The sequence below is a fragment of the Medicago sativa genome, chromosome 3, assembly GCF_051527215.1.
Source record: "Medicago sativa cultivar Bolivia chromosome 3, Bolivia_mono, whole genome shotgun sequence".
Taxonomy (NCBI): domain Eukaryota; kingdom Viridiplantae; phylum Streptophyta; class Magnoliopsida; order Fabales; family Fabaceae; genus Medicago; species Medicago sativa.
In genome coordinates, this window is record NC_140751.1 from 16,376,251 (window position 1) to 16,402,285 (window position 26,035).

Sequence of the window (26,035 nt, forward strand, 5' to 3'; positions counted from 1 at the left end):
ATGCAATTTACATAATTAATTATGGCTTTTCATGCAAAAATATTTTTATGTAAAATCACTTTAAATGAAAAACATTGTGAGTGTGTGATATATTTTTAATGAGAGCTTTTTCTACTACTTACATAAAAGTCCTAAAACAAATAAGAATAAATCCAAGACTTGAAAGCTTGAATCTTCTTTTCCGCTTTTTGCATTGTTGCTCTTCTAGGACTTCTTTTTACAATCATCAAAATCAAAGTATTCCTGTTCTCAAATATATTTTTAATGTCAAAACAATTATGCAATTTCTAAAATCAATTCTTGGTTTTCATGCAAAAATATTGTCATGCAAAATTACTTTTAAATAAAAATCAATGTGAGTGTGTGATTTATTTTCATGAGAGCTTTTTCTACTACTTACATAAAAGTCCTAAAACAAATAAGAATAAATCCAAGACTTGAAAGCTTGAATCTTCTTTTCCGCTTTTTGCATTGTTGCTCTTCTAGGACTTCTTTTGTCAATCATCAAAATCAAAGTATTCCTGTCAAGGCATATATTCACAAGCTGTTTTTCTTGTCTTGTAGCAGAGACAAACACAGAGTAGTGGAGGTAGTGGTTGTACACTTCGTACAATTGTACTTTGTCAACGCTTTTTGAAGATAAGCATTCAATGCCTTCAAATCCTCTCAAATTGACCGTTGCTTTACATTTCCAGTCTTCTGCAATGCTTAGACGAGTTTAAATCCATTGAACAGCCCTTGAAGCTTTAAGTTTTGCATCTCTTGATGAACTTCAGCTTCTGGTGATCTTCAGCTTCTGATGAGATGCTTCTGATGAACTTGCTTCTAATGACGTCATCACTTCAGGAGCACTTTGTCTTCAGGAGCACTTTTAACTTCAGGAGCACTTCTCTTCAGACGCTTTAAGCTTCCTTTTTGTTGATTCCTTAGCTCTCTTTTGTTCATCCAGAACCTATTTAAGATTTCAAATTTTGTCTATGGTCATGTACACTTGAACAAATATTAGCTAGCCCAATTGACAATTTTTAATACCTTGTTATCATCAAAACTGTCAAAGGTTTATTGTTAAACACATTTTGTTCCAACATGTAACACCCAAGGCTGACGAGGGAGGGGAGTGGTCGCCGGTGCACAAGGCACGACAATCAGCAGCTCCCGACAGCTTCTAGAGGAACCGATTCACATCGGAATGAGAGGGATCCTGAGGCTGTGTAGGTATCGGACTACATGGTTGAAGGAATGCTTATAAGAATTGTTTGGTACTACCTATATCAACAAGATGCATCTTCTTTTTGGTAGCCCATTTCATAAGAACTCCACAGCTAAGCGTGTGCTTGACTTGGAGTAGTCTTTGGATGAGTGATCTACCAGGAAGTTTCACGATAAGCGTGCGAGTGAGGACAAAACACGCTGAAAAAGCTCGTGTTAGTTTGCAGGGTCAATCGGCAATGCTTAAAGTCGTCTGAGATGTTACATTACGTGACCCGTGCGAAAGCACATGTCTATTACTAATTCTGATATATTTGTAAATTTTCTTCAAATATATATATTTTTTTAAATTAACTTCTCTATTCTCTGTAGGGTTTTAAACATGCTCTCTCAAGTTTGCCATTGCGACCAATACGACGAAGCCACTGCTTTTTCTCGTTCAGTGATGGAGGAAACAACCATAATGAAGAAGCAGAGATTGAGAACAACAACTGAAACCCTAACATCACTGTCCCCTTGCGATTCATTTCTCTCGTCGTTGCTATCAATTCTCTCCTTTGATTTGTTTGAAGAAATTCTATGTAGGCTTCCCCTGAAATCCCTCATGCAATTCAAATGCGTATGCAAATCTTGGAAATTACTAATCTCCAATCGCAAATTCGCCAAAGAGCACCTTCGAATATCACTCACCTTTCATCGTGAGAGTCACCACCACCTCATAGCAAACCCAAGTGCTAAAGATGAGTATTGGGTTTCACCGATTTCTTCTATTTTCAGAGTTGTGTCTAAATATATCATCATGCAAACTAAGATCAGGTTTCCTCCCAATCACTATGTCGGATCTTTTGAAGTTGTTGGTTCTTGTCACGACATTATATGTATTCCAATTCTACATTATGTTCTTTTTTGGAACCCTTCTATTAAAACTTTCAAGATGTCGCCTAGTTTAAATGATTCTTGCACTTCATAAGGATTTGGTTATGAACATTACAATCATAAATACAAGGTGGTTGCTATTTCTTGCTATGGTTCTCGAAATATGCCAATCTTCTTCATCATCTTCTTCTCTTACTAATAAAACTGCTTATCCTATTTCATCATCTTAGTAAGAGAAGAAGATGATGAAGAAGATTGACATATGTAGTCTTTAAGATGTGGTGGTGGCTGTCTGCATCTAGAGGAGACTCTTTGTGAAGGTTGAATAGGAGTATCAACAGTAGGAGGAGAAGAAGTTATTGGTGGAGGTTCAATGGGAAGATCAACAAATGGGGACTCAGGAGAAACATGAGAAGAGTCTGGAGGATGAAAGTCAGAAGAAGGAAAATAGTCTGAAGGTTGATGAGAGGAAGATGGATAGGGAAGAATGTTGTCATGAAGAATGACATGTCTAGAAATGAAAATTTCCCTAGAATGCAGATCAAAGAGGACATAACCTTTGAAGCCTGACTTGTAACCTAAGAAACAACATTTTCTGGCTCTAGGGTCAAGTTTGGATCTGTGAGACGTAAGAGTTGAAGCATAACACAGTGAGCCAAAAACTTTAAAGAGTTTAAGGTTAGGTAAAGAATCATATAAGAGCTGATATGGTGTTTTATGAGCAAGTAAAGGTGTAGAAACTCTGTTGATATGAAAGACAGCATGACTGACTGCATAACACCAAATTGTTTAGGGAGTTTAGATTGAAATAATAAAGCTCTTGCCACATTAAGGATATGTTGATGTTTTCTTTCAAATCTGGAATTTTGTTGTGGTGTTTCAACACAAGATCTATGTTGAATGATGCCTTTAGAGGCATAAAATTCAGGGAGGAGGAATTCAGGACCATTGTCTGATCTAACAGTTTTAGGGGTGATGTTATATTGAGTATGAATCATGGTAATGAAGTTCTTAACATGAATGGATACCTCAGATTTACTTTTAAGGAGTATAATCCAAACAAATCTACTAAAATCATCAACAATGGTGAGAAAATACTTATGATTATGAACAGAAGGAAAAGCTAAAGGACCCTAAATATCAAAGTGAAGTAGTTCAAATTTAGCAGAAGCAATAGAAATGCTAGGAGTAAAAGGCAGTTTTCTTTGTTTTGCCAAATGACAAATGTCACAGACATCTTTATTATTGCAAGAAATTGTAGGGTACATAGATTGCATATGAGACAATCTCTGGTGAGAGAGATGTCCCAATCTATAATGCCATGAGGCTGAAGTAGGAATTACACTGAAAGAAGATTGAGAAACATTATTACAGGAAATAGACAAATTTTTATTGAAACTATGAGGAGAAGACTTGAAGGAATCAGCAGACACCACCAATCTGTATAAGCCATTGAGATTTTCACCCAAACCAATCATCCTCTTGGTACTCAAATCCTGAATAAGGCAACTATCAGTGGAAAAATAGACAAATCAAGATAATGATTTGCACATTTTGGAAATTGAAATGAGATTAAAACTGAAAGTTGGGCAATATAGAACATTGGTAAGGTAGAAAGAAGGAGAAAAGGAAACATTACCATCATATTTAACTAAAACAGAAGACTTGTTAGGCAAGTTAACATTGGTAGGTTTGATTTTATAGAATGATGTAAAACAATGCAATGATGAACATATATGATCATTAGCACCTGAATCTAAAATCCAATGATGATGAGCAGAATCAATAGGACAAGAAACAATACTGAGTATACCTGCTTGAGGAGAATCAGAAGCAGATGAATTGGAAGTATGAATGTGATTGGAAACAGGACCAATAGGGGAGGAAACTGAGGAAAGCAAATTAGCCTGTTGAAGCAAAGCCACAAGATGATCATACTTCTCTTGAGTCAAACTAAACTTGGAATCTAATGCTACCACATCATTGGAGCCAATAGGGTTAGTTGAATCAGAAACCTCAGCACTAGCATTATTGGCAGATGAATTACCCTTATTGAAGTTAGGGTGACCATGTTTCTGATAAAAAAACTCTATAGTGTGATTATATCTATTGCAAAAGGTGCAAAACCTATCTTTACCCTTGCTAGTTGAAGAACCAGAGGCACCTTTACCACGAGGATTAAATTTTCTTGCATCTGAAGCATTAACAGAGATGCTGGATTCATCAATAACAGGAGGTGTGGAAAACACAACATTTTGGCTTTCTTCCTGAACTACCAAAGAATAAACCTTGTTGATAAGAGGTAAAGGATCCATAAGAAGAATTTGAGTCTTCACAGCAGAGAAATTTTCATTCAAACCAGTAAGAAACTGAAGGATTTGATCTTCAGTTCTATAGTATTTGGCAAGGCGTATAGAATCACATCTACAAGTATGAATGCAAGTGCAATTTGGAATAGGTCTGTGTGAATTCAATTCATCCAATAGAGTACGAAGCTCAATGAAGTAATCAAGAACAGATATAGTACCTTGCTTGAGATTGTTAATGGTGGATCTCAAAGAAAGAATACGAACACGATCAACCTTTTGGAATCTTTCTTTCAAATCATCCCAAGCAGACAAAGGAGTATCATGAAATACAATAGTTTGAGCTATGGAATCAGTAACAGAATTCACGATGCAAGAGTGAATCAAATGGTTGCAACGTTCCCAAGCATGACGATTGAGATCATCAATGTCAGGAACAGAGATGGAACCATCAATGAAAGCAAGTTTGTTCTTCGCGCCCAAAGCTCGTTGCATGGAATGATGCCATGCAAGATAATTGGAACTGTTGAGTTTGGGAGTGATAACCAAAGAACTAGGTCCATCACTGGGATGGATATAGTATGGAGAATCTGAATCAGAGTTAGAAGGTGCAGAGTTTCCACGAGCCATGAAAACAGAGTATGAAAAAGGAGAGAAGAGAAAAGAGAAATGCGAACGAATTGAACAAAGAAAGATGCAATTCGAAGCAGAAACAAGAAAGAAGATGAAGATAAAGAATCTTCAACAAGAAAAAGAGAGAAGAAAGCTTCAAAACGAAGCTTAGAAGAAGCAACAATGGCGGAAAACGGTTACGCTAGATCGTAACTAACTCCTCAAAGAGGAGAGAAAAACTTCTGATACCATATTATGAATAAAACAAATGAATGAAATGATTCTCATTACTTGTAAATGAAGCAAGGTTACAACTTATATAGACAAGTGTAGGACCATAATATCTATCATATACAAGCTGTATTCTAACTATGTCTAAATAACTTGGAGAGCAAGTTATCTCTAACTAGGGTTCCTATCACTAATCTCTTCACTATGCAATAGTTGCTATTTCTTGCTATGGTTCTCGAAAAACTAAAGTGAATATTCATATACCATGGGTACAAACTGTTGTTGGAGAAGGATTCCAGAGTTTCCTTATGGTGTTCCTATTGGTAAATCGGGGAAATTTGTTTGTGGCACGATTAATTGGGTGGCATCTAAGGATGGGAATGAAATGAATTATCCATTCTTCGTTGTTTCTCTTGATTTGAAGAATGATTCTTATCATGAGATTTTGCAGCTGGGTTTTGGAGATGTAGATGTATGTTGCTTGACATTAGGCGAGTTGAGAGATTACTTGTGCATCTTTTCTCATGGTAAAATGTTTGGCTTATGAAGGAATATGGAAAGAAAGAATCTTGGAATAAATTATTCACTATTCCATTAATTGAAGATCATCTTGGTTATTATCCGTGTACCAAGGTATCATATATTTATGGGGATGAACAAGTGTTACTGGTGTCTAAACATATATTTAAACCGAAAATGATTCTAAAAGTCATACTTATAAATTTCCTGAGATTGAAAACATCAATAATGGGATGGTTCCAACAGCCTATGTTGGGAGTTTGATAACAACTTGTTCTTGATATTGGGGTGTTGGCGCTGTCTATGTTGGGATTGATAAAGAAGTTCATCACCTAATTTCTTTTTCATGGTAATAAGTATTCAAAGAATTTTGATATAAATTGCAAATTAAAAGGGGAATTTATAATATTAGGTAGGTAATCTATTCTTGTCGTCATTCTAGTTTGAGAGCGCCAGGACGTAAAATCATCAAGGGATAGCCCACTACTCAATGGTTGTTAAAAAGCATCAGGGGACCGAGTCACTGGAAGCTTATACATAGTTCTGCCCCTGGTTATGGATTTAAGACAACTGTGTAGCAGTTCCAGCCTCCGGGCAGTGGTTTCACAGTCTATCACGGGTTGATAAGAAGTATGACGGTCTGCGATTTTTTTTAGTATATTTTGGAGCTGTTTGAACTTGGGTCTGCAAGACATTGAGATTTAAGTCTTAACTGCTTTCTACTTGAATTGCTTCATTGTTTACCCCTTCGTAATTCTACAGTTTTTTTCATTTGGGTTTGATCAAGTGTTTTGGTTGCTGTCTTGGTTGAGTAATAAATTTGGGCTTTGCGCATATAATATGACAATTTTGTGCTATATGGTTATTATAATATGATTGAAACTTGAGATACTATTATTGCACATTCTTTGAATATATTTCTCTCTAATTGTGCCGTGTACTGCAATCAGAATTGATATATGTACTGCAATCAGAATTGCAATCAGAACAAGTAACAACTCTCAAGACTTTTGAGACTATAATTTGCCATGAAGAGGTCATTCAATTTAGAAGTGCAAAGAGGTTTTCATGTGTCAGTAGCATATGGATTTAAGCGAAGTTTGAATTCTAGAGGAATTTGGAGCAGAGTCAAATAAGAGCATATTTTATCGAAGCTTTGACAGTCTCATATCAAGCATTCTTTGGCAAAGAAGACACTCTTTCAATATACATACAATTTGATTCTAATAATTAGAAAATTCCGGCAACATGAATCGCACCAATGAATTTCCTGAGGGCCAAAAGCATACTAATGATATATCTTTTGAAGCCATTTACCATCAAATTTGTCAAGATATATATAGCTCAACATATTCATATAAGCTAGGATAGCAAAATTTAAACAGAAAAAGCTCTCAAAGCTACAAATGCATATTTAGTGCACTTTTTGTTCGCTCTATTAGTTCTTACTTTGGCTCAACTACTCAAATTCTCCTATGCCAATTTTCCCAATGCTAATTCTCTTTCTTTAGTTCATCAGTGAGTACAAAAATTGGTCGTATAGCTATGGAAATGAAACTTAAGCAGCAACATAATTTGTTTTCTCTCAAACTAAACCATCCTAGTTCTAGCTCTAATGCCTTTCACCAGTAGTTCGTAAGTTCAGCACTTCGGTACTTCTAAATTGTTGTTATCTATAAAGTGAGAATCACAACATCTTTTTCAGCATTGCACCGATTCTAGGTATAAATTTTCCAAGTGTTTAAAATATTTCGTTAGCAGCTCATGTTTCCATGAACGGGTTGACATCGGATAGCTACTTGCTACTGAAAATCTAAACTTTTCAAATTTGATTAAGAACTCAGAAATTAGAATCTTAACTTTTCAACTAAACTTTTTATATTCAATCATAGCCTCAATTTATCAGTTTATAATTTCCAAAGAATAAGGATATCAACAGAAGTGGATGCCACTGATAGGCAATTTCCATCTGTCATTCTTGAGAAATAAAGTATGTTGCAAAATACAAAAAACAGTAGCAGTTGTGATAAAAAAAATTAAACTAAAACAGTCTTAGTAGCTCATCAGAATACAAATTATTGTTTGTAGTAAAATGAAATAAAATACAAACTCAACACTACTTTGTTTCCAGGTTCTATAGGACTCATAAACTTATAAGCTCCTTTGTTTCCATGCTTTAAACACCTGTTCTCTGCAACAAGTAGTGCAATATAAGAAACAATGAGAGAAAATCATTATCATACACAAGAAACTAATATTAAAAAATTTAATCAACAAGAATACTATGATTATTTCAACTTTTAAGCACTTTGTTTAAAAGTTTATCCAATGTTAATGTTCCAGAAACCTTGTTGAAGAAGCAAAGTTTAATATAGAATTTGATACTTGCTAGTGTATCACTAGTCTTAGGGAAGTCAGTACCATTAACATTGGATTGAATGACAAATAAATTGATCTCAACATAAGCACGAGTAGTAAATAATAATCCCATGCTTGAGATACAAATTCATTGGCTAATATTCTACATAAACCGGATGCTCAAATGATTGGTATTAGAGATACTAGTAGTAGTATATATACTTGTAATAACCCCATTAGTGGGACAACTTTTCATATTGTAATATTTCATTTTCCATCAATACAAAGAATTTCATAAACTTTTGTCTCCTTCATCAATGGATGCCATGTTCCATAACATGGTATCAGAGCGAATCTGATATCCTCCTTGAAGGATTTTCCACTGCGTTTTCTCGAGAAAATCCATATTCTCACATCCTTTTTCACTATTATTTTCTTGTTTCCTTTCTCGTCAGTTTTCACTATCAATTTACGATTCGTCGTGAGTTCGTCTTTGTTCTTTTCTTTTCTGTTGAATCGATCCTTTCTTCTTCTATTTCCTAATTCAATTTCCATTTTTCTCGTTCAATTGCGTGTTTTGTGTATCTTCTCCTTCGTGATTCTGTTCGTAATTCGGTTTGATTTCGTTTTCATGAAATTGAATCAAAAATTCGATTCTGATTCGTTTTCCTTGCTTTCAGTCCTTGATTCGTGTCGGTTGAATTCAATCAATTTGTACTCGTCGTATTTGTTTTTCAAAATTCTAATCATGTATCGTGATTCAGTTTGTGTCCATTTTCCCCAAATCTCCGAGTTCCGCGATTCCGAGTTCTTGTCCTTTGTTGATCGAACACTGATTCATCTCATCTTTTTCCAATTTCGAGTTGAACGATTTCTTGTTTCGTTCTTCTACATTTTTTCTTGTTACAGCTCTCATTCTACTTCAATTTCATGTTCAGTTCATCAAACTGCTCACAAGGTGTTTGTTGAAATTCTTCAATGAAGATAGATTGGTGATTGTGTTCAGTTTGAAATCTCTGTTGGATTCTTCTCTTCAATTGTGATTGGTATTGAGTATATACTGAAGAAAAAAAAATCAGTAGTTTAGAAGCGCGTGGTATCGACTCAGACTCTTCTCAGCAGCTGTTTTTCATTCAGAAACAAGTTTAGCATCAGTGGTTCTGACGTTTCCATTCAGAAGCAAGTTTAGAATCAGTGGTTCTGACATTTTCGTTCAGAAGCATTTTGGTTCAGAAGCTGTATTCCATAGAAGCTGTCTTCTTCAGAAGCTGTATTCTTCAGAAGCTGTCTTCTTCAGAAGCTGTATTCCATAGAAGCTGTCTTCTTCAGAAGCTGTATTCTTCAGAAGCTGTCTTCTTCAGAAGTTGTATTCTTCTCATGCAATTAATTCTTCTCAGAAGCTGTATTCTTCAGAAGTTTTTTTTTTGTTCAGAAGCGTTCTTTTTGTGTTTCTCTGTTTAGAAGCTGTTTTTGTTTCTACGGCAACTCAGAAGCAGAAACACGTAAGAGACACAGAGTCTGAAGCTTCCTCACATGTTCTCAATTGTAATTTTTCACTGTATTTGAAACTCAAATTGGTAAACTTTCCCACTTTGAGTTTGAGGGGGACTATTAGAACATAGTGTGAAGATAACTTGGAGAGCAAGTTATCTAGATAGCTTGGAGAGCAAGCAAGTTTGTTAGGGAGTTAGTTACTCCAACTCACTCCTATAAATACTTCACTCTATCGTACTCATTCATCATCTTTGGATATTGACTTTGAGATGGTTCTGAGGCTCACCTTTCAAATTCATTGTTTGAGGGCATTAGAGATTCATAAAACAAGATATTCTGATTCTATACAATTCTTGAGGTTTGTCTTTGAAGTTCATCAGTTTTGTTGAAGACTAAACTGTTTGATTTGGAAGTTTGATGGTAAATCTGGCATTGCTTGATGTTTTCGTTTGAGATCCTTACACTTGTACTACACTGCTCTCATTTCAATTTTGTGGTGCAGCACATTGTTGAATGCTGCTCTTAGTTGTTGTTTGTTGATTGAATATGATTTAGATGCTTGCTTCTGGCTTTCTTCATCAGTAGTTTTGTGGATGCACTATTGTGCTAGTTTTTGGCAGATTGTCTTTGCCACTTGGCTCCCTTTCTTTATGAGCTCTACATGGCACTTTCATGCCCTTGGTGTGGTATTTGGTGAGGTTTATCATTCTGGCTCAGTTTTGAATTGTTGGAAGATTCTTAGATTGATTACTTTTCCTCGATTTCTTTGTCCTGGATCGTTGTTTGGAGTGCTTCATTATTGGAAGCATTGGTTTTGGCCTATAGTTTGAATGCATAAACATGAATTTGTTTTCTATGGTTTGAAGACACATCACATGGCTATGCATCTCTATTGGCTTGTTTTTGTTTTTTCTTGTCTCGGCTCGGCATCGGAAGGCATCACTTTTATCTTTGGAACCTTGGTCTTGTTGCTTCATGGTACCTTTGGTGTGAAGTTTGTTCAACATATGACCTCCTCCCATTGTAGACTATGGCTCTTCCTTGCACTTCTTTTCTTGTCTTGTGCTTCTGTTCATGATGATTAAGCTATGTTGATAAGCTTCTGTCATGGATGGTTAAGCGTTGTGCTACTGTCCAAGGATGGTTAAGCGTCGTATATCTTCTTCTTGTTGTGCTTCTGTCTTGAGTTATTGAGAATTCTTGATGGTTAAGCGTTGTGCCTTTTTATGGCTTTGTGGTTGATTGGCTTCTACCGGATGGTGGTTAAGCGTTGTTGCTATTCTCTTGGCCGATGTATTCCCGACATCTTTCTTTGCACTTTCATTTGCTTGATGTCTTTCCTTGTATTTTCTCATTTCAAGTTGGAAGTGTTTTGAACACCTTCCAACTTGAGGGGGACTATTAGAGATAGTAGTTGTAGTAGTATATATACTTGTAATAACCCCATTAGTGGGACAACTTTTCATATTGTAATATTTCATTTTCCATCAATACAAAGAATTTCATAAACTTTTATGTCCTTCATCAATGGATGCCATGTTCCATAACAATTGGAACCTTTATACAATATTTGTAGAGTAACTAACTAGAAAGGCTTCACCTGTACTATGAACCATATATACATTAATAGTCTTAGTAGCATACAAATTATTGTTTGTAGTAAAATGAAATAAAAAACAAACTCAACACTACTTTGTTTCCAGGTTCAATAGGACTCATAAAACTTATAAGCTCCTTTGTTTCCATTCTTTAAACACCTGTTCTCTGCAACAAGTAGTGCAATAATATAACAAACAATGAGAGAAAATCATTATCACACAAGAAACTACTATTTAAAAAATTCAATAAAAAACATTACTAAGTTTATTTCAACTTTTAAGCACTTTGTTGAAAAGTTTATCCAATGTCAATGTTCCAGAAACCTCGTTGAAGAAGCAAAGTTTAATATAGGATTTGATACTTGCTAGAGTATCTAGCAGTAGTCTTAGGGAATTCAAATATATTAACTTTAGAAATATTTGTACATGAAGAGAGAAGAGAGGAATCACATGGAGGAAAGAGGACAATGATGATGACATTTAGAAAACAAATGTAGTGTGGGAAAAAAAAGAATAAATAACTTTGGTGGACAATTGTTAGAATATGACTACAGAGTTGGACATAGAAAAGGATTTGGAGGCTCTACAGTAAGCCAAAAACTGATCCTAAAGGTTGGTTGGCCACTTAGTCATCTAAATATAGTTAGCTGGTAGGAAACATGTTTGAATTTTTTAAAACTAGTTACCTCTTTGTGTCCTGAGTAGTCAAATTTTAGTTAGAATAATCAAATTTTCCAAAAACATTCAAATATGCAAAACCCAAAATATTTTCTTAACAAACTATTAGAGTATAGTGAGAAGATAACTTGGAGAGCAAGTTATCTAGATAGCTTGGAGAGCATATTAGAGTATAGTGAGAAGATAACTTGGAGAGCAAGTTATCTAGATAGCTTGGAGAGCAAGCAAGTTAGTTAGGGAGTTAGTTACTCCACATCACTATAAATAAGCTTCACCTATGTACTATTTCATATCTTTTATTCAATTGTTTCTTGGTAATGACTCCTAGAGAGAATTACACAATCTATCTTTCCATTGCATTTTACCTAGAACCATGGAATCCTCTGATTCATAACATGGTATCAGAGCGCTATGGAGATAGCGATTTTGATCCAGTTTCTGATGAAGAAGATGATTCTGATGGTGATGAAGAAGAAGATCTTGAAGCTTCTGCATCATCAACCTCGTGTTCTTCCGCTCACTACTAGTAAAAGCAAAATTAGAGAGGGAAATTAGTGACGGAAAAAATAAAATTCCTCACAAATTCTTTGGTCGCAAAATTTATGTTTTCCCTCTCAAAATCTCCCTCACTAATTTTTGCTTTTTTTAGTAGTGGCTTCGCAAGTTTCAGTTGTTTTCGGTAGGTTTGGTGGTTCCGTTTTCACTCCTGTTTCTTCACCATGGATCGCACCAGAAACTGATGGATTCACCATCAAGATCGGTGACGTTCCTTGTTTTCTCGGTGATTCACGTTGCAGTGATCGCAACTCTGCTTTTGACGCTTCGGAAGAAAACCAGAAAACACCGGTTCCTGATTCGGAGTTGACCGTTTCTGCCAAATCAACGAATTCGAACAATCGCGAATCTGAGTTCACAGTTTCTGAAGCCGCAATCAAGAATTCGAAGCATCTCATCATCCACACCGTTGTCTCGTGCTCTGGACCTGTTTACAACGCTTCTGTCTTCGTCGAAAAACAGGACCATGCCGTAATCACCGTCAAGAACAATTTTCAGTGCTTCGATCTACATGATGAACAAATCATCAATTTCGATCCCGGTGGAAGAATTAGTTCGTGTTTGATGTTCTCCATTTTCACAGTTCTCCGACAACTTCAATTTCCTTTATGGTGGATACCTTGGGATCGAGGGAGGCACAATCTGATTCCGGTGAAACTTTCTCTTCACAATCTGTTTGCAAACCACATATCTCTTTCTTGCAATCAGTGTATGCATAAGAAGAATTCCAGAAGCAGTACGTTTTGGTAAAGCAACTTTGAACGCTTGTGTCTCTTGTTCGACAATCGCGTTTGGAAAAGTGCTTTTTTGGATAAGCAGTTCCGGTTCCGTTTGTGGATGCAAGATCACGTTTCTGACTGTTTTTCGTGTTTGGATCGTCATGATTGCAAAATCGTTTCTTTTCAGAATCAGAAGTATGCTTGCAGATTTTGGAGAAGGATGTTCAGAATCGGAAGCTGCTTTGGTTCAGTTATGCTTTGGTTTAGAAGCTGTGTTGTTAGTTCATAAGCTGTTTTGTTGGTTCAGAAGCTAGGCATCATTCAGTTGTACTTTGGTTCAGAAGCTGTTTTGTTCACAAGATTCTGGATTCCTCATGTGAGGCCTGGGCATCATCAGCTTTGTTGGGCTACAATTTGGGCCTTCTATGTTTTCTTTTCATTTTTTGTCATTTACTAGTTTTACCCCCATCTTACTTAGTTTCTTCAGTTTGAATAATCATTGTACTTTCCCTGTATTTCAAACTCAAATTGGTGAATTTCCCCATTTTGAGTTTGAGGGGGACTATTAGAGTATAGTGAGAAGATAACTTGGAGAGCAAGTTATCTAGATATCTTGGAGAGCATATTAGAGTATAGTGAGAAGATAGCTTGGAGAGCAAGCAAGTTAGTTAGGGAGTTAGTTACTCCACATCACTATAAATAAGCTTCACCTATGTATTATTTCATATCTTTTATTCAATTGTTTCTTGGTAATGACTCCTAATTACACAATCTATCTTTCCATTGCATTTGACGTAGAACCATGGAATCCTCTCATTCATAACACAAACCTCGGATTTTAACCCAAGTGTTGCCTTCTTCCTTTTCTTTCTTAATCAAATTTTAATCTATCTTAAACCATATTTAGACTTGGTTTCCATTTAATTAAAATGGCTTTAATATGTGTTTAGTCCCTGCAAATAGGGGTCATTTAGAAAATGGTCCCTATATTCGTTAATCTTTCTGCCACATCATCGGTTTTGTAATGTTTGGTTAACAAAATGGCTATTCGATAATCCTTCTGCCACACCATCGGTTTTGTAATGTTTGGTTAACAAAATGACTAAATTGAAAACATTTACAAACTTAATGGACTTATGTGTGACCAAAATAACTTAAAGAACTAATCTATTACAAACCTCAAACTTAAAGGAGTTATGTTTGACCAAAATAACTTAAAGGATCAATCTGTTACAAACCTCAAACTTAAAGGACCCCTAATGTAATTTAGCCGATCAAAAAATAAACTAAAGGGAAAAAAGGATGGAACTCGAACAAATTAACGTATTTGTTTATTAATATGTTAATATTTTATAAATGGACTTAATGGACTTATGTGTGACCAAAATAACTTAAAGAACTAATCTATTACAAACCTCAAACTTAAAGGAGTCATGTTTGACCAAAATAACTTAAAGGATCAATCTGTTACAAACCTCAAACTTAAAGAACCCCTAATGTAATTTAGCCGATCAAAAAATAAACTAAAGGGAAAAAAGGATGGAACTCGAACAAATTAACGTATTTGTTTATTAATATGTTAATATTTTATAAATGTTGTCGCTCATTGGATCACGAAACTAATATAATAATATGTTAATATATTATAAATAGATAGACGAATTTTGTGATAAATATGATATTAAGAACTCTAGACCAAAAAAAGAAAAAAATGATATTAAGAACAATTTTTTTGTGTGACTTCTTATTTTAGTATGCTGAAGGGACAAACACAACACATGGATGTACTTAAAGGATTTTTTCTTTTTTAATATTTATTATGTTAAGAAGAGGACGAGCTCTATAAATTATAAAGTGACACATACATATATTATAAACAAAAGAGAGAAATATGACTAAAAGTGTCGATTTCGTTTATAGTATGATTATTTTTATTTCCCTATTTCTGGTTGCAACGAAGGCCCAACGTAAGCCATTTTTAACCATTTAAAAATTTCATCTTTACTTCATACACAATATAGTATCTCATTTTAGTTACACTTTTTATTCTTTTTTTTTATTTTTTATTACAGGGGTTTATCAATGTATTAAAGAATCTGATTGTCCACAATATATGTGCTCCGCTGGTTTGAAAGCAAACTGTGCGGATCGAGGAGTGTGTAAATGTATTCCAGTATGGTGGCGAAGATTTCATGTGCTCACATGATTCTTCATTTAGTGTTAGACCCAAGAGAGAATACAAATGCTCTGCTGCAATATTCCAAAAGCTGTCTTTTAGTTATTTTCTTGCCACCCAATAAATTGATTTTCTTTCTTTTTATAATTTCAAGAACTTTTGAGTTATATATTTTCCCTCTTAAATAATGATAATGAAATGAAGTAAGACAACAACAAATATTATCTAGATTATCTTCTCTCTTTCTTTTAGATATATCCCCATGAACTTCAATTCAAACGTCATATCACATTTTCTTTCCCCCATGATCATATATATATATATATATAGACACACACCACACACGAGGAATAGGGAATTGAAGGACTTGACATCATATTTGTTTTCATGATAAATGTCTCCAAGAAAAACTAATATACAAACATAAAGAAACGAATATTATAAGCATCATGTATCAAAACAAAGCTCATAAAAAAAAAATACCATGATAATAAGTGGAGAGATATTACATTACTAGATGGGGACACATATTTTTTATGAGCAATGATATTCTAACAACCAAAAATCAACAACTTTTGTGACAACCACCAATTTTCAAAGGAAAAGTAGATAGTGATACGGAAACCAAAGCAATAGAGAGAGAAAGTAAAAAGATAATGTGAGTATGAGAGATAAGGTTGTCACAAAATGGTTGTTAGAATATCATTTCTCATTTTTTATTTCATTTTCAATCTCTTTTATTTCACAAAATTGCAACAAGTATTGTACTAAATGAACAATAATTAACTCTTTTATTTCACAAAATTGCAACAAGTATTGTACTAAATGAACAATGATTAAATTTTGTAAGCTTCATTTGGCCTTTGATTCTGATTTGACATATAATTGACTTGATTAAAACTTGCCCAACATGTAGTTATTATTATCATGACATTTTGTAATCTAATCAAAAAAAAAAAATGGTTTGAAAATTATGATGGATTTTATGGTTGATAGAACCAACTAAACATGTTATGTTGTTCTTTACAGGCAGCTAATATTATAAGGGGTGTGCAAAGTTAAAATCAAACCAAAACCATAACCAATATTTGGTTTTGGTTCAGTTTCTAAACCCATCACTAAAAATCGGTTTTTTTGCGAAACCAGTTCCGGTTTGGGTTTTAACTGGTTCGAAACCAGTTCAGACTTCAGATCCGTTTTACAAAAAAAAAACCCAATTTCTTTAATTGACTCGGTTTTAAACACTATCTTCTGAAAACGTTTCTTCTGAGTCAACCCGTTTATGAGAAATGGAAACAACACAAAACTCGAACGCGATTCGTAACCTCTCTTGTTGACCCACTACTTCTACCGTTTGGTCGACACCGTTCTCCGCCATATCAACAATATTTACTGTAACAACAATTTCAAAATCCACCACACAGAAACCTTTCTCTTTACGTTCTTCTTCTAAAATTGCGAGATTCACAAAATTAACCTTGACGGCGGAGTTGAAGGAGATAAGAAGAATTGAGAAGCAATTTGCTATTTGAGATTTCAGAAGCAATTTTCCAGATTTGCGATTTCAGAAGCAATTTGCGATTGAGAAGCAATTTGTGATTTCATAATCAATTTTCCAGATTTCAGAACCGTCATAGTCAACCCATTTAAAATCTGAAATGGTTAAAATCTAGATCCGAATTTTAGCCGGTTTGGATATCCAACCAGTTTAAAATGGGTTGGTTGGTAACCCATTTACAAAAAATCCAGATATTTTAAAGTGGACTGGATATGGTTATGAGTTTGGGCCTAAAACTGGTTGATATGCACACCCCTTTATATATTTCTCTCTTCTGTCATGTGTCATGGGTTTCACATGCTAATCTGTCCATATATAAATCTGTAGTACAATATTATGCGAATTGATAGGAGAGAACTGAGCTTCAATCAAGATTAGCTACTCATGAAAGTGCATATATTAGACTTATCTTCACGAAAAGGTGAATGTGCATTGAACTTTACATTAGTAAACTAAATTTTGGAAGGAAAAAATACTTGAAAAGTTTACTCAGTAACTGTTGGCAGTGTCACCACCGCTTGGATGATATAGTTGACCGAACTACAGAAGTGGTCTTGGTTCAATTCAGCATAGAAAAACCAAACTGAATCAAACCAAACTCGTTGGCAATTCTGACAAATCAAAGTAGTTGAGAATCAACCTGATTCGGTCTGATTTTGTGATTTAATGCACCATGTTTTGTGTTTTTAAACCGAAAAGGTTTAAAATTCGAGAATAAAATTGTGATTTCAAACTGAGCTGGTTGAAAAAACAGTTTATAACAACTAGTTATGAATTGGTTAACATAGTTGAATAAACAAATTTTATGATTCTGAACCAGTTTTTCATAGTTCAAAAACTAGTAAAACAGATTTGAGTACATGATTAAAGAATGGTTTTCCAACTGAACTGATTTCTCAAACCTTTTAAACATTACAACATCTAAACCATAACACCAATGTTCGAAAATCAAATGATTAACCATTTAATGCAATTCATGATTATTAATTATTTAAAATCTAATGCAAGATGAGAGAGAATCAACAACTCAAATTAACCATACTGTTGAAAATAAAAGCAATGTCCAACCTATAGATTCCAGCAACCATTGATTAGCAATGGTCCAAGAAATCACCAAGAACCAAAGCAGACGTGAACTAAATAACACAATAAAAAAACTAACCATATATATGTTGTAGTGGAATCCTTGTTTAAGGTGATATCAAACTCTCAATGTAGACATCTGAGTCTATTTGTTCATAGTTTTGAAACTCAGGAATATTCAAAGTACTGTCTTGGAATCATAAACAACCAACTTCATATTGCCACCTCCTGTCTTATGAAATTGTAACAGCACTTGGTCATCCTCATAAATATATAAAGCCTGATAGCCTTCGAGACCCTGATCTTGTATGTCAGGAACACGGTACGATTTATCCAAGACTCTTGATTTCCGTATTCCTTCATAATCCAAACATCTAAAAACATATCAGTAGTTGCAGAGACACACAAGCAATCCCTCACCAAACCCAAGAACCACAAATCACTATTGGAATTAGGTAGCAAAAGCTGTTGATATGACTCCTTCACTAAATCAAAAGAAAGAATGAAATGCATATCATAGCTTGCCAACCAATTAATAGTGCCACTGACAAATGTTGCGGATTGATGGATGTAGCAATTATATGGGACGTCTGGTATTCTTATCCAATAATCAGTCCCCAAAGTATAAACACTAACTTCTTTTTTGGTAGAAACAACAATGACCTTATATTATCAATGAAATGATCATACCCAAAGCTTACCGAAAAAGGATGACCTTCGCACAAATTTCCCAAAGGAGGCAATAACTTAAATTTTGTAATGGAAGGGTTCTACAAAAAAATAGGGGTAATAGTCACTTTAGTCCCTGAATATGTAATGATTAGTCATTTTAGTCCTTCATTGTATCAAAATTTCAAAATAGTCCCTGATTGTGCATTCTGTTAGTCAAAATAGTCCTTGACCCTAAAATAACCTCTCAATGTTCACAATAACTCTTTTCATATAGGGACTAAAATGACAATAAACATGTACTTATAAGGACTAATATGACAATAAGTAAGTATACTGGAGGACTAATCTGACAATATTAATGAAATATTTTAACATTAAGGACTATTTTTACTAACAAAATGCACAATCAGGGATTACTTTAAAGTTTTGATACATTGAAGGACTATTTTGACTACTCATTACAATTTCAGTGACCAAAGTGACTATTACCCCAAAAAATAAGAACCAAAATCGAGCTTGCCACAAAAGATGCCATCGGTAGAGCACGTTACGTCCACAAATTTATCTCCATAAGTAAGTAAAAGTTGTGTCTGTGTAAAAATGGTTGAAGTAGAAAAAATGGATGGGATTGGGGAATCATACAGAAGCCACTCACTTGAGATGTCGTCGATACATGTTAACATGAGGTGGTGACACTTTGTTGACAATTGAATATGTTTTTTTGCAAATTCTGGATCAGAAATAAGAGAATTGAAGGACTTGGAGAGGCACCAAAGATGTCCGAGTAATTTGACTGGAAGCCTACAAAGAATTTCAGGCAGGACATCGAAAGGAAGAGTAGGAAGCTGGGTTCAAGTGGTTGTTTTGGCCGTGAGTGACAGAGAAGTAGGGACGATGTCGTTTGGGTCGTATTCTCCATGACTGCTAACCTGCGCCATTGGTTTTGAGAAAAATAGAACAGAAACAGTCACAGATGTTTTGAGATATATCTATGTTTCGAGATATATATATCTATCTCAGATGTTACAAAATTAGGGTTTGAGTTCAAAACGGCGCTCTCCACTACTTTCTTTCTCCTCATTCTCATCTCAAGATTTAAATACTATATTTTTTTTTGAAGGACCAATATTTAAATACTTATTATTTTCTTCTTCTATCTTTTAATATATTTGATAGTTAAGTAAAAAAAAATATAGATATAGAAACAATATTTTTTTTTTTGGTGTAGAAATAACATCTTAAATATTTCATCGTAGTAAATGTCAAAATTGATAAGTCTTTTTATATATAATTTAGTGCGTGAAAAAAAAAATAGATAGACGAGATAGTTAATGTCTATCTTTTTGCTAGTTATAATGACTGTTAAATTAACTTATCAATTTGGTCATATTTCACATATTTAAAAAAAGTGTATTAATAAAAGGTTACATATATGTTTTTTTATTCCTATAAATATACCAACTTTGCATTTTGCTCCCTCTAAAATTAAAGTATGTTGATAAATTAAAGGCATAAAAAGTCATATTTAATTCATGTTTTAATTATCTAAACATTCCTGCAAATTTTAATTAAAAATACGATGGTGGAGACACATGGGTTGATTTAAATGTAGGGACCAAAAGTGTGGTTGAATTTTTTTTTTGGGGGCTAAAAGTTTAAGAAAAATTTAATCAATACTAGTTGATATATTTATAGGGGGCAATGGGACGGGTTTGATCCATTCACAATATAAACAGGGACAACTAATATGGGACACGACATGGACATAACTGAGACAAGACCAGGGTTGGGTTACCCCTCGGGTTACCAGTCCAGTCTCAATTTAATTTAAGGACAAATGTTTTTGTTAATAATATTTACATGGTCTCTCATACTCGGTCTCTCACACACAACTATTTCACTTTCACAGTACTCACTTTCCCTTTTGAACCACAACCAAGGTCTTATTACACATCAACCTAGGGCTCACTACATATACCGCCGCTCTTTGCCTCCTCTAAACGAGTCTCATATGGTTGCTACTCCAACTCAGCCTCACACCAAAATTGTAATCTTTCATTTATGCACAATTTATTTGGTCATTCAAAATACAAACTTTTGATTAATTTGTTGTACAAAGTTCCTACTATTTTTTATTAGTTTGTAAGACTCTATTAATAACCCTTTAATTAAGCCTCGCCCACACCTTAACCTACTTAATGGTTAGTACAGATGAATCATGAGGTGTAGTATACGTTTTTTTTTTTTTTTTTTTTTTTTTACAAAAGGTGTAGTATCAGTTTTGCTATTGCCATATTTTTACCTTTCTTACTCATCAAATTGTGATTCAGAGAAGAAAATTGTTATTTTTACCAGTCTTAAACTCCTTATGATTATTATCCTTGAAACAGGCCTCTTTATCTGTATCTAAAAGCTTCTCTTTTGCAACCATGGAGGAAGAGTCATAATCTAAGCTGAAAACTAATTAATCCTGGATGATTCTGGCAACTGGCAAGTCTTCTCCATCTGACACAACTGAAATAAGTGACGGAGAAGAAACCAAGACTATAAAAGAGACGATGATAAATCAAACACCAATATATAACACAAAGCCTAAAATGTCAATCTTAAACTTCATAGCAAAGGGATGTAGTAAAGGCTGAATTAAAAATGCTTTCCATATCCATGTCAACCATAATCAATGTTTGATTCCTTCAAACTCCCTTCAGCTTCACTACTTTTTTTCCCTATTCTCTTGATCATGATCTTTGCCCTAGTCTATAACAATGTCAAAGTTCCATTTTCTAGAAAAGTAAGCAAAACTAAAATGAAAGTAACACAGAAAAAAGAAAACAGCCAAATTTTTGTTTGTTTGATTCAAAAAAACCTCTTCCCATAACATTTTTATGGCTGGCTTTACATTATTTGTTTTCAGGTTCAGCTGATCTTTTTACTTTGGCTGGAATTTTATCAATAAGGTGGCAGGAGCTTTTGGAGATACACCTTGGATATTGGGTGCAACTTGAATTATTATCATCTTTAGATGTTTTATTTAACTACTAAAAAAAGGTCGTTTTCGGACGGAAGCTAATTTGTCTGAATATTTCGGACGGATTTGGGACAGATTATAAGGAGCGGAATTTTCGTCCCAAATCCGTCCCAAAAGCGTGTGAAATTTTTAAGACATGTTAAAAAAAGGTTGTTTCCCACAAATTTCGCACGAATTTCCTTAAAAAGACAAATCCGTCCCAAAATCGTGTGAAATATTGAGACGGATTTCAGACGGATATATTTTGAGGGTTTTAGTTTTATTCCAAATTACATATCCCGCTTCTCTCATTTTCATCGTGCTACTTTCCCTCTTTCATCTGTCGAAAAAAACACTCCCACTTTCATAACCCTAATAAAATCAATTTTTGAAGCTAATCAATCAATTTCTTCCAAAAAGGTTCTCAAACTCTTCAATCACGTTTTCAATCTCTTCAATCACGTTCTCAAGCTCTTCAAGGTTTGCTTCTCTTCTCTTCAGATCTCAGTTTGGATTCTCAGTTTTTTTATTTTCTCAAGCTTTTTAAGGTATGACCATTCACTCTCTCTATATTACTAATTAATTTTATAGTTAATTAGTAATATATTTCTTTAAGAAGAATACTTAGCTACAATGCTTTATATAAAGTTCAGTCGGTTCTTAACATAAATTTCGCTAAACGACTTTGTTTTAATGATACAAAATGCCTTTGTTGATGTAAGTTTTTGGTAGTTAAGATGAATATTAGTGTAGAACTGTACAAACAGTGCACAAAGTACGTGTTCTTTTTTTTTCATTAGTTAAATGTAATTTACTGAACAATTAAAGACTCTTGAAATTTTTGAATTGCTAACATGTTAATTGGGTGCAATTTTGTAGAAGTATTGTACATGGCATCCTAAATATGATGCTAAGATTCACCAAATTTTTGAAATCAAGGGAGAAGCTAGATTCAGAGGTATGATGTGGCAAGAGAGGACAAACTATGCAAAAAATTCCGAATACAAGCCAAAGTACATCTCTAAGCCAATATGGAATCAATTAATACATTATTGGGCATCCGATAAAAATTTTAAGAATTTATCAGCGGCAAACATTGCAAATCGTGCTTCAACTCAAGGTAGCTCCATTCATACTGCTGGTTCTATATCTATGGGTGAGAAGGGACGTAGGATGGTAAGACACGTGACATTTTCTCATTAATTTGTGAACAACATATTGGAAATTTTCTCATTTAAGTTATGGAAAAAATGTAGGAGAATGAAATAGGAGTCACGCCTGCAGTGGAGGAGGTATTTGCTCTTTGCCATATTAGAAAGGATAAGAAATGGGTTGATAGTAGAGCTGAGCATGCTTATGTAAGTATCTATTTAACATTACATATTTATCTATAATTTAGTTATGATAATAGTGATATGTAGTGGAGTTGGTTGTTAGGAAGTTTTAATATTCCGACTTGTATGTACTACGAGTGGTGTTGGAATCCCAGGGAATGCTTGAATAGATGACTGGCTTTTTTGTTTTCCCTGCTGGTGTGGCACTGTTGTTTTTATTGGTGCTGTTTTCCTGCTTCTGTAGCTTGGTTAGGGAGCTGGTTTTTACTGTTTTTCTGCAGGGACTGATTTGGCCAGCTGCTGGTTTTTGGGTGGGTTCGCTGGTGTTTGTGCAGCCTTGGTTTTTACTATGATTTTAATTTATCTATGATTTTACTAAAATTACAGATTTTAAATGGTTGTTAGTCAAATGACTAACATAATTCAAAATTGCAGGGAGCTTTTAAGAAGAGAAAAGCAGAGCTTTTGGAAATATCTATGTCTCAAAATCAAGAGGAAGAAGGATTGTCTTCTGAAAGCCATCATAATATGCCAGATGACTTGACTATTTGGAAGGAAGTAGCTCCCAAAGGTAAAAAAGGAAAACTATATGGTTTAGGTTCTATAGGAACAAATGCTTCTAAGTATACTATTGGTTCATGCTCAAATACCTTTAAGGAAAAAAACATGGAACAAGAGCTCTTAAAATGGAAAGAAAAGGCAAAAGAGCAAGAACGTATAAACCAAGAGCAAAAACAAAAATTGGAGCAGCAACAAAAAAGAATTGAGTCAAATGAAAGCATGCTTGCAGCTTTATTTGAAAAGTTGAATATGCCATTGCCTCCAAACTTTGCTTGTGCGACACCTATTCAAGATGAACCAAATGATGTTGCTGAAGCCTCTAATGGAAACAATGATGATAATTTTGGATTTGATTGATAAGTTTGGCCCAACTGGTTTTATGTTGTTCTACTGTTTTGTGGTTTTTGCTGCCAATTTCTCTTTTTTTTTTGATGAATTATGTGTTTGACTGCTGTTGTCTTGTATTTGGCTTTGTCATGGGAGTTCCTTTTGGTTGGAGTTATGTTTCCAAACCTGTTTACCTTGTTTTTTTGGCTATTTACTTTTTGAGGGCAGCTGTTGTCTCCCCTATCCCTACTAGTGCACTTGATTGTGTTACTTTTATTGTTGAGTACCAACTAATGAACAATTTAGTCATGTCAGTTTGTGATATATTGTGTTAGAACATGGAGCACTTATATGAATCTAGTTTATATAATTTTGTTTCGGACAATGAGCATTTGTTTACTTTTGAATTGTTATTTATTTATATTTGATTTAGTATATATTATTGAATATAAATTTTACATATTGGAATTTATCCGAAACTCATTAAAAATATGAATTGTGGCAATTATCTAAAATAAAAAAAATTATAACCACGACTGAAAAGCGTGGAAAATATTTTAAAGCAATTTAAATCCGTCCGAAAATTGTTGGAAAATTTATCTTAAATCCGTCTGAAAACCGTCGGAAATTTTAACTCAATTCCGTCTGAAATTCGTAGGAACTTAAATTCAATTCCGTCTGAAATCCGTAGGAAATTTTAAAACAATTCCGTCTGAAATTCGTTGGAAATTAAATTAAATTCCGTCTGAAAACCGTAGGAAAATAAATTCAATTTCGTCCGAAATCCATTTGAAGTTTAGTCCAATATCCCACAACTGTGTTTGTGCGAAAACTGTACGAAATCCGTCTGAAATATTTTTCGGACGGAATTTGGGACGAAAATACAATTTGCGACGTGGCCTTTTCGGACAACGCCCTATCTGTTCGAATTCCGTCCGAAAACACATTTCCGTCCGAATTCCGTGGGAATTTTCCGTAAATTCCGTCCCAAAACCGTCCGAAATTTTGTCCGAAAATGACCTTTTTTTAGTAGTGTAAATTTGTTGATGTGTGTGCTTATTAGACTCAACTTTATTCATTATCTCTTATGGGCCAATTTCTACAAATATAGATCTTCAGTAAATCATGGATACTAGAACTAGATTTAGAACATCAACATATATAACCATTTATTGTAGATTAAAATCATACTAACTATTCAAGTAGTTGTTGCATCTTACTAAAATAATAATAACAATGCAGAAAATTTGATGAATTAATTGTTGGAGTTGAAAACAGGGAATACAATCCTTGGAAGATGATTGATTGATGAAGAAGTTGGTTTTGGTTTGGTCTCAATTACAATTTGTTTACTTGGAGTCTTTTGTTCAAAGGAACAAAATAGAGGATGTGCTTTTGTGGGAGTAGGTCATGGAGACTGACTCTGTTTCGTCACAGGGAAATCATGGAATATTCAGCTGATGGTAATTTTGGGGTGTAAGAAAAATATTGCAGTTTATACTGCGCAGTTTGATTCATTGTCAGCTTTGTCTTTGCTTCCTACATACTTTCATCTTAGTAGTCAATTCTGCTTGTACTGCCAGTCTCCAAGCGGATGGACCCATCAATGTAGTGAGGTAAGGGTGAGGGTGGTTTTCTGTAGACTTATTGGAAAGGAGAGTATCGGCTGTTTACATAAGAGTTGAAATTCAAATGAAGTATTGTGACTACGCTATATAATTGGCATTGCCTTGGTATTCTGATAAGATTTCAAACTGAGTAATTAGTTCATCACTTAAATTTGACTATTGAATAAACCTGACTGAATGATTGTCATATTCCCGTTAAGTGTCGTGATTAAAGTCGTTCAATAAACAAGCATGCAACGAGGGATATTAAGATGTGTTAATGCACAGGAATCAATTCAAGAAAACCACAATTTGGAATTAACACCTTCGCATGTAGCAGAAGCAGAAAGAGGAAAACAAGGGATCATTTGATAGTAATTTTTCTTGAGGAAAAGTACATTTGTCCAAAAAATTAAAAATTACATTGCTTGAGTTTACAATGCAAATTTATATTGCCAGTGAAAATATACTTCTAAAAGTAACCACCAAAGAAAAGGAGGAAACATAAATTAATCATCTTTTGTACTTTTTTCTAAGATCAGCTACTCCCTCTTG

The 26,035-nt window shown here is 34.3% G+C and overlaps 1 protein-coding gene, 2 long non-coding RNA genes and 1 pseudogene across 3 annotated transcripts; 2 read left to right on the forward strand and 2 right to left on the reverse strand.

The window, feature by feature from the left end:
- Positions 1 to 11,035: 11,035 nt before the first annotated feature.
- Positions 11,036 to 11,796, reverse strand: LOC146936135 (uncharacterized). The gene is made up of 2 exons (XR_015030465.1): positions 11,464 to 11,796; positions 11,036 to 11,369 (listed from the first exon to the last, which is right to left on the reverse strand). It is a non-coding gene; the product is annotated as an uncharacterized LOC146936135 (long non-coding RNA).
- A 3,050-nt stretch (positions 11,797 to 14,846) lies between these two features.
- Positions 14,847 to 15,559, forward strand: LOC146936136 (uncharacterized). Its single transcript, XR_015030466.1, has 2 exons — positions 14,847 to 15,122; positions 15,228 to 15,559. It is a non-coding gene; the product is annotated as an uncharacterized LOC146936136 (long non-coding RNA).
- A 2,520-nt stretch (positions 15,560 to 18,079) lies between these two features.
- LOC146936137 (F-box/kelch-repeat protein At3g23880-like) lies at positions 18,080 to 19,582 on the reverse strand (annotated as a pseudogene).
- Positions 19,583 to 22,596: 3,014 nt separating this feature from the next.
- LOC146936138 (uncharacterized) lies at positions 22,597 to 24,143 on the forward strand. The gene is made up of 3 exons (XM_085757677.1): positions 22,597 to 22,827; positions 22,908 to 23,009; positions 23,421 to 24,143. Exons 1-3 carry the CDS (start codon positions 22,612 to 22,614, stop codon positions 23,901 to 23,903), a joined length of 801 nt encoding a protein of 266 aa, XP_085613803.1. The 5' UTR covers positions 22,597 to 22,611; the 3' UTR covers positions 23,904 to 24,143.
- The last annotated feature ends 1,892 nt before the right edge of the window (positions 24,144 to 26,035 follow it).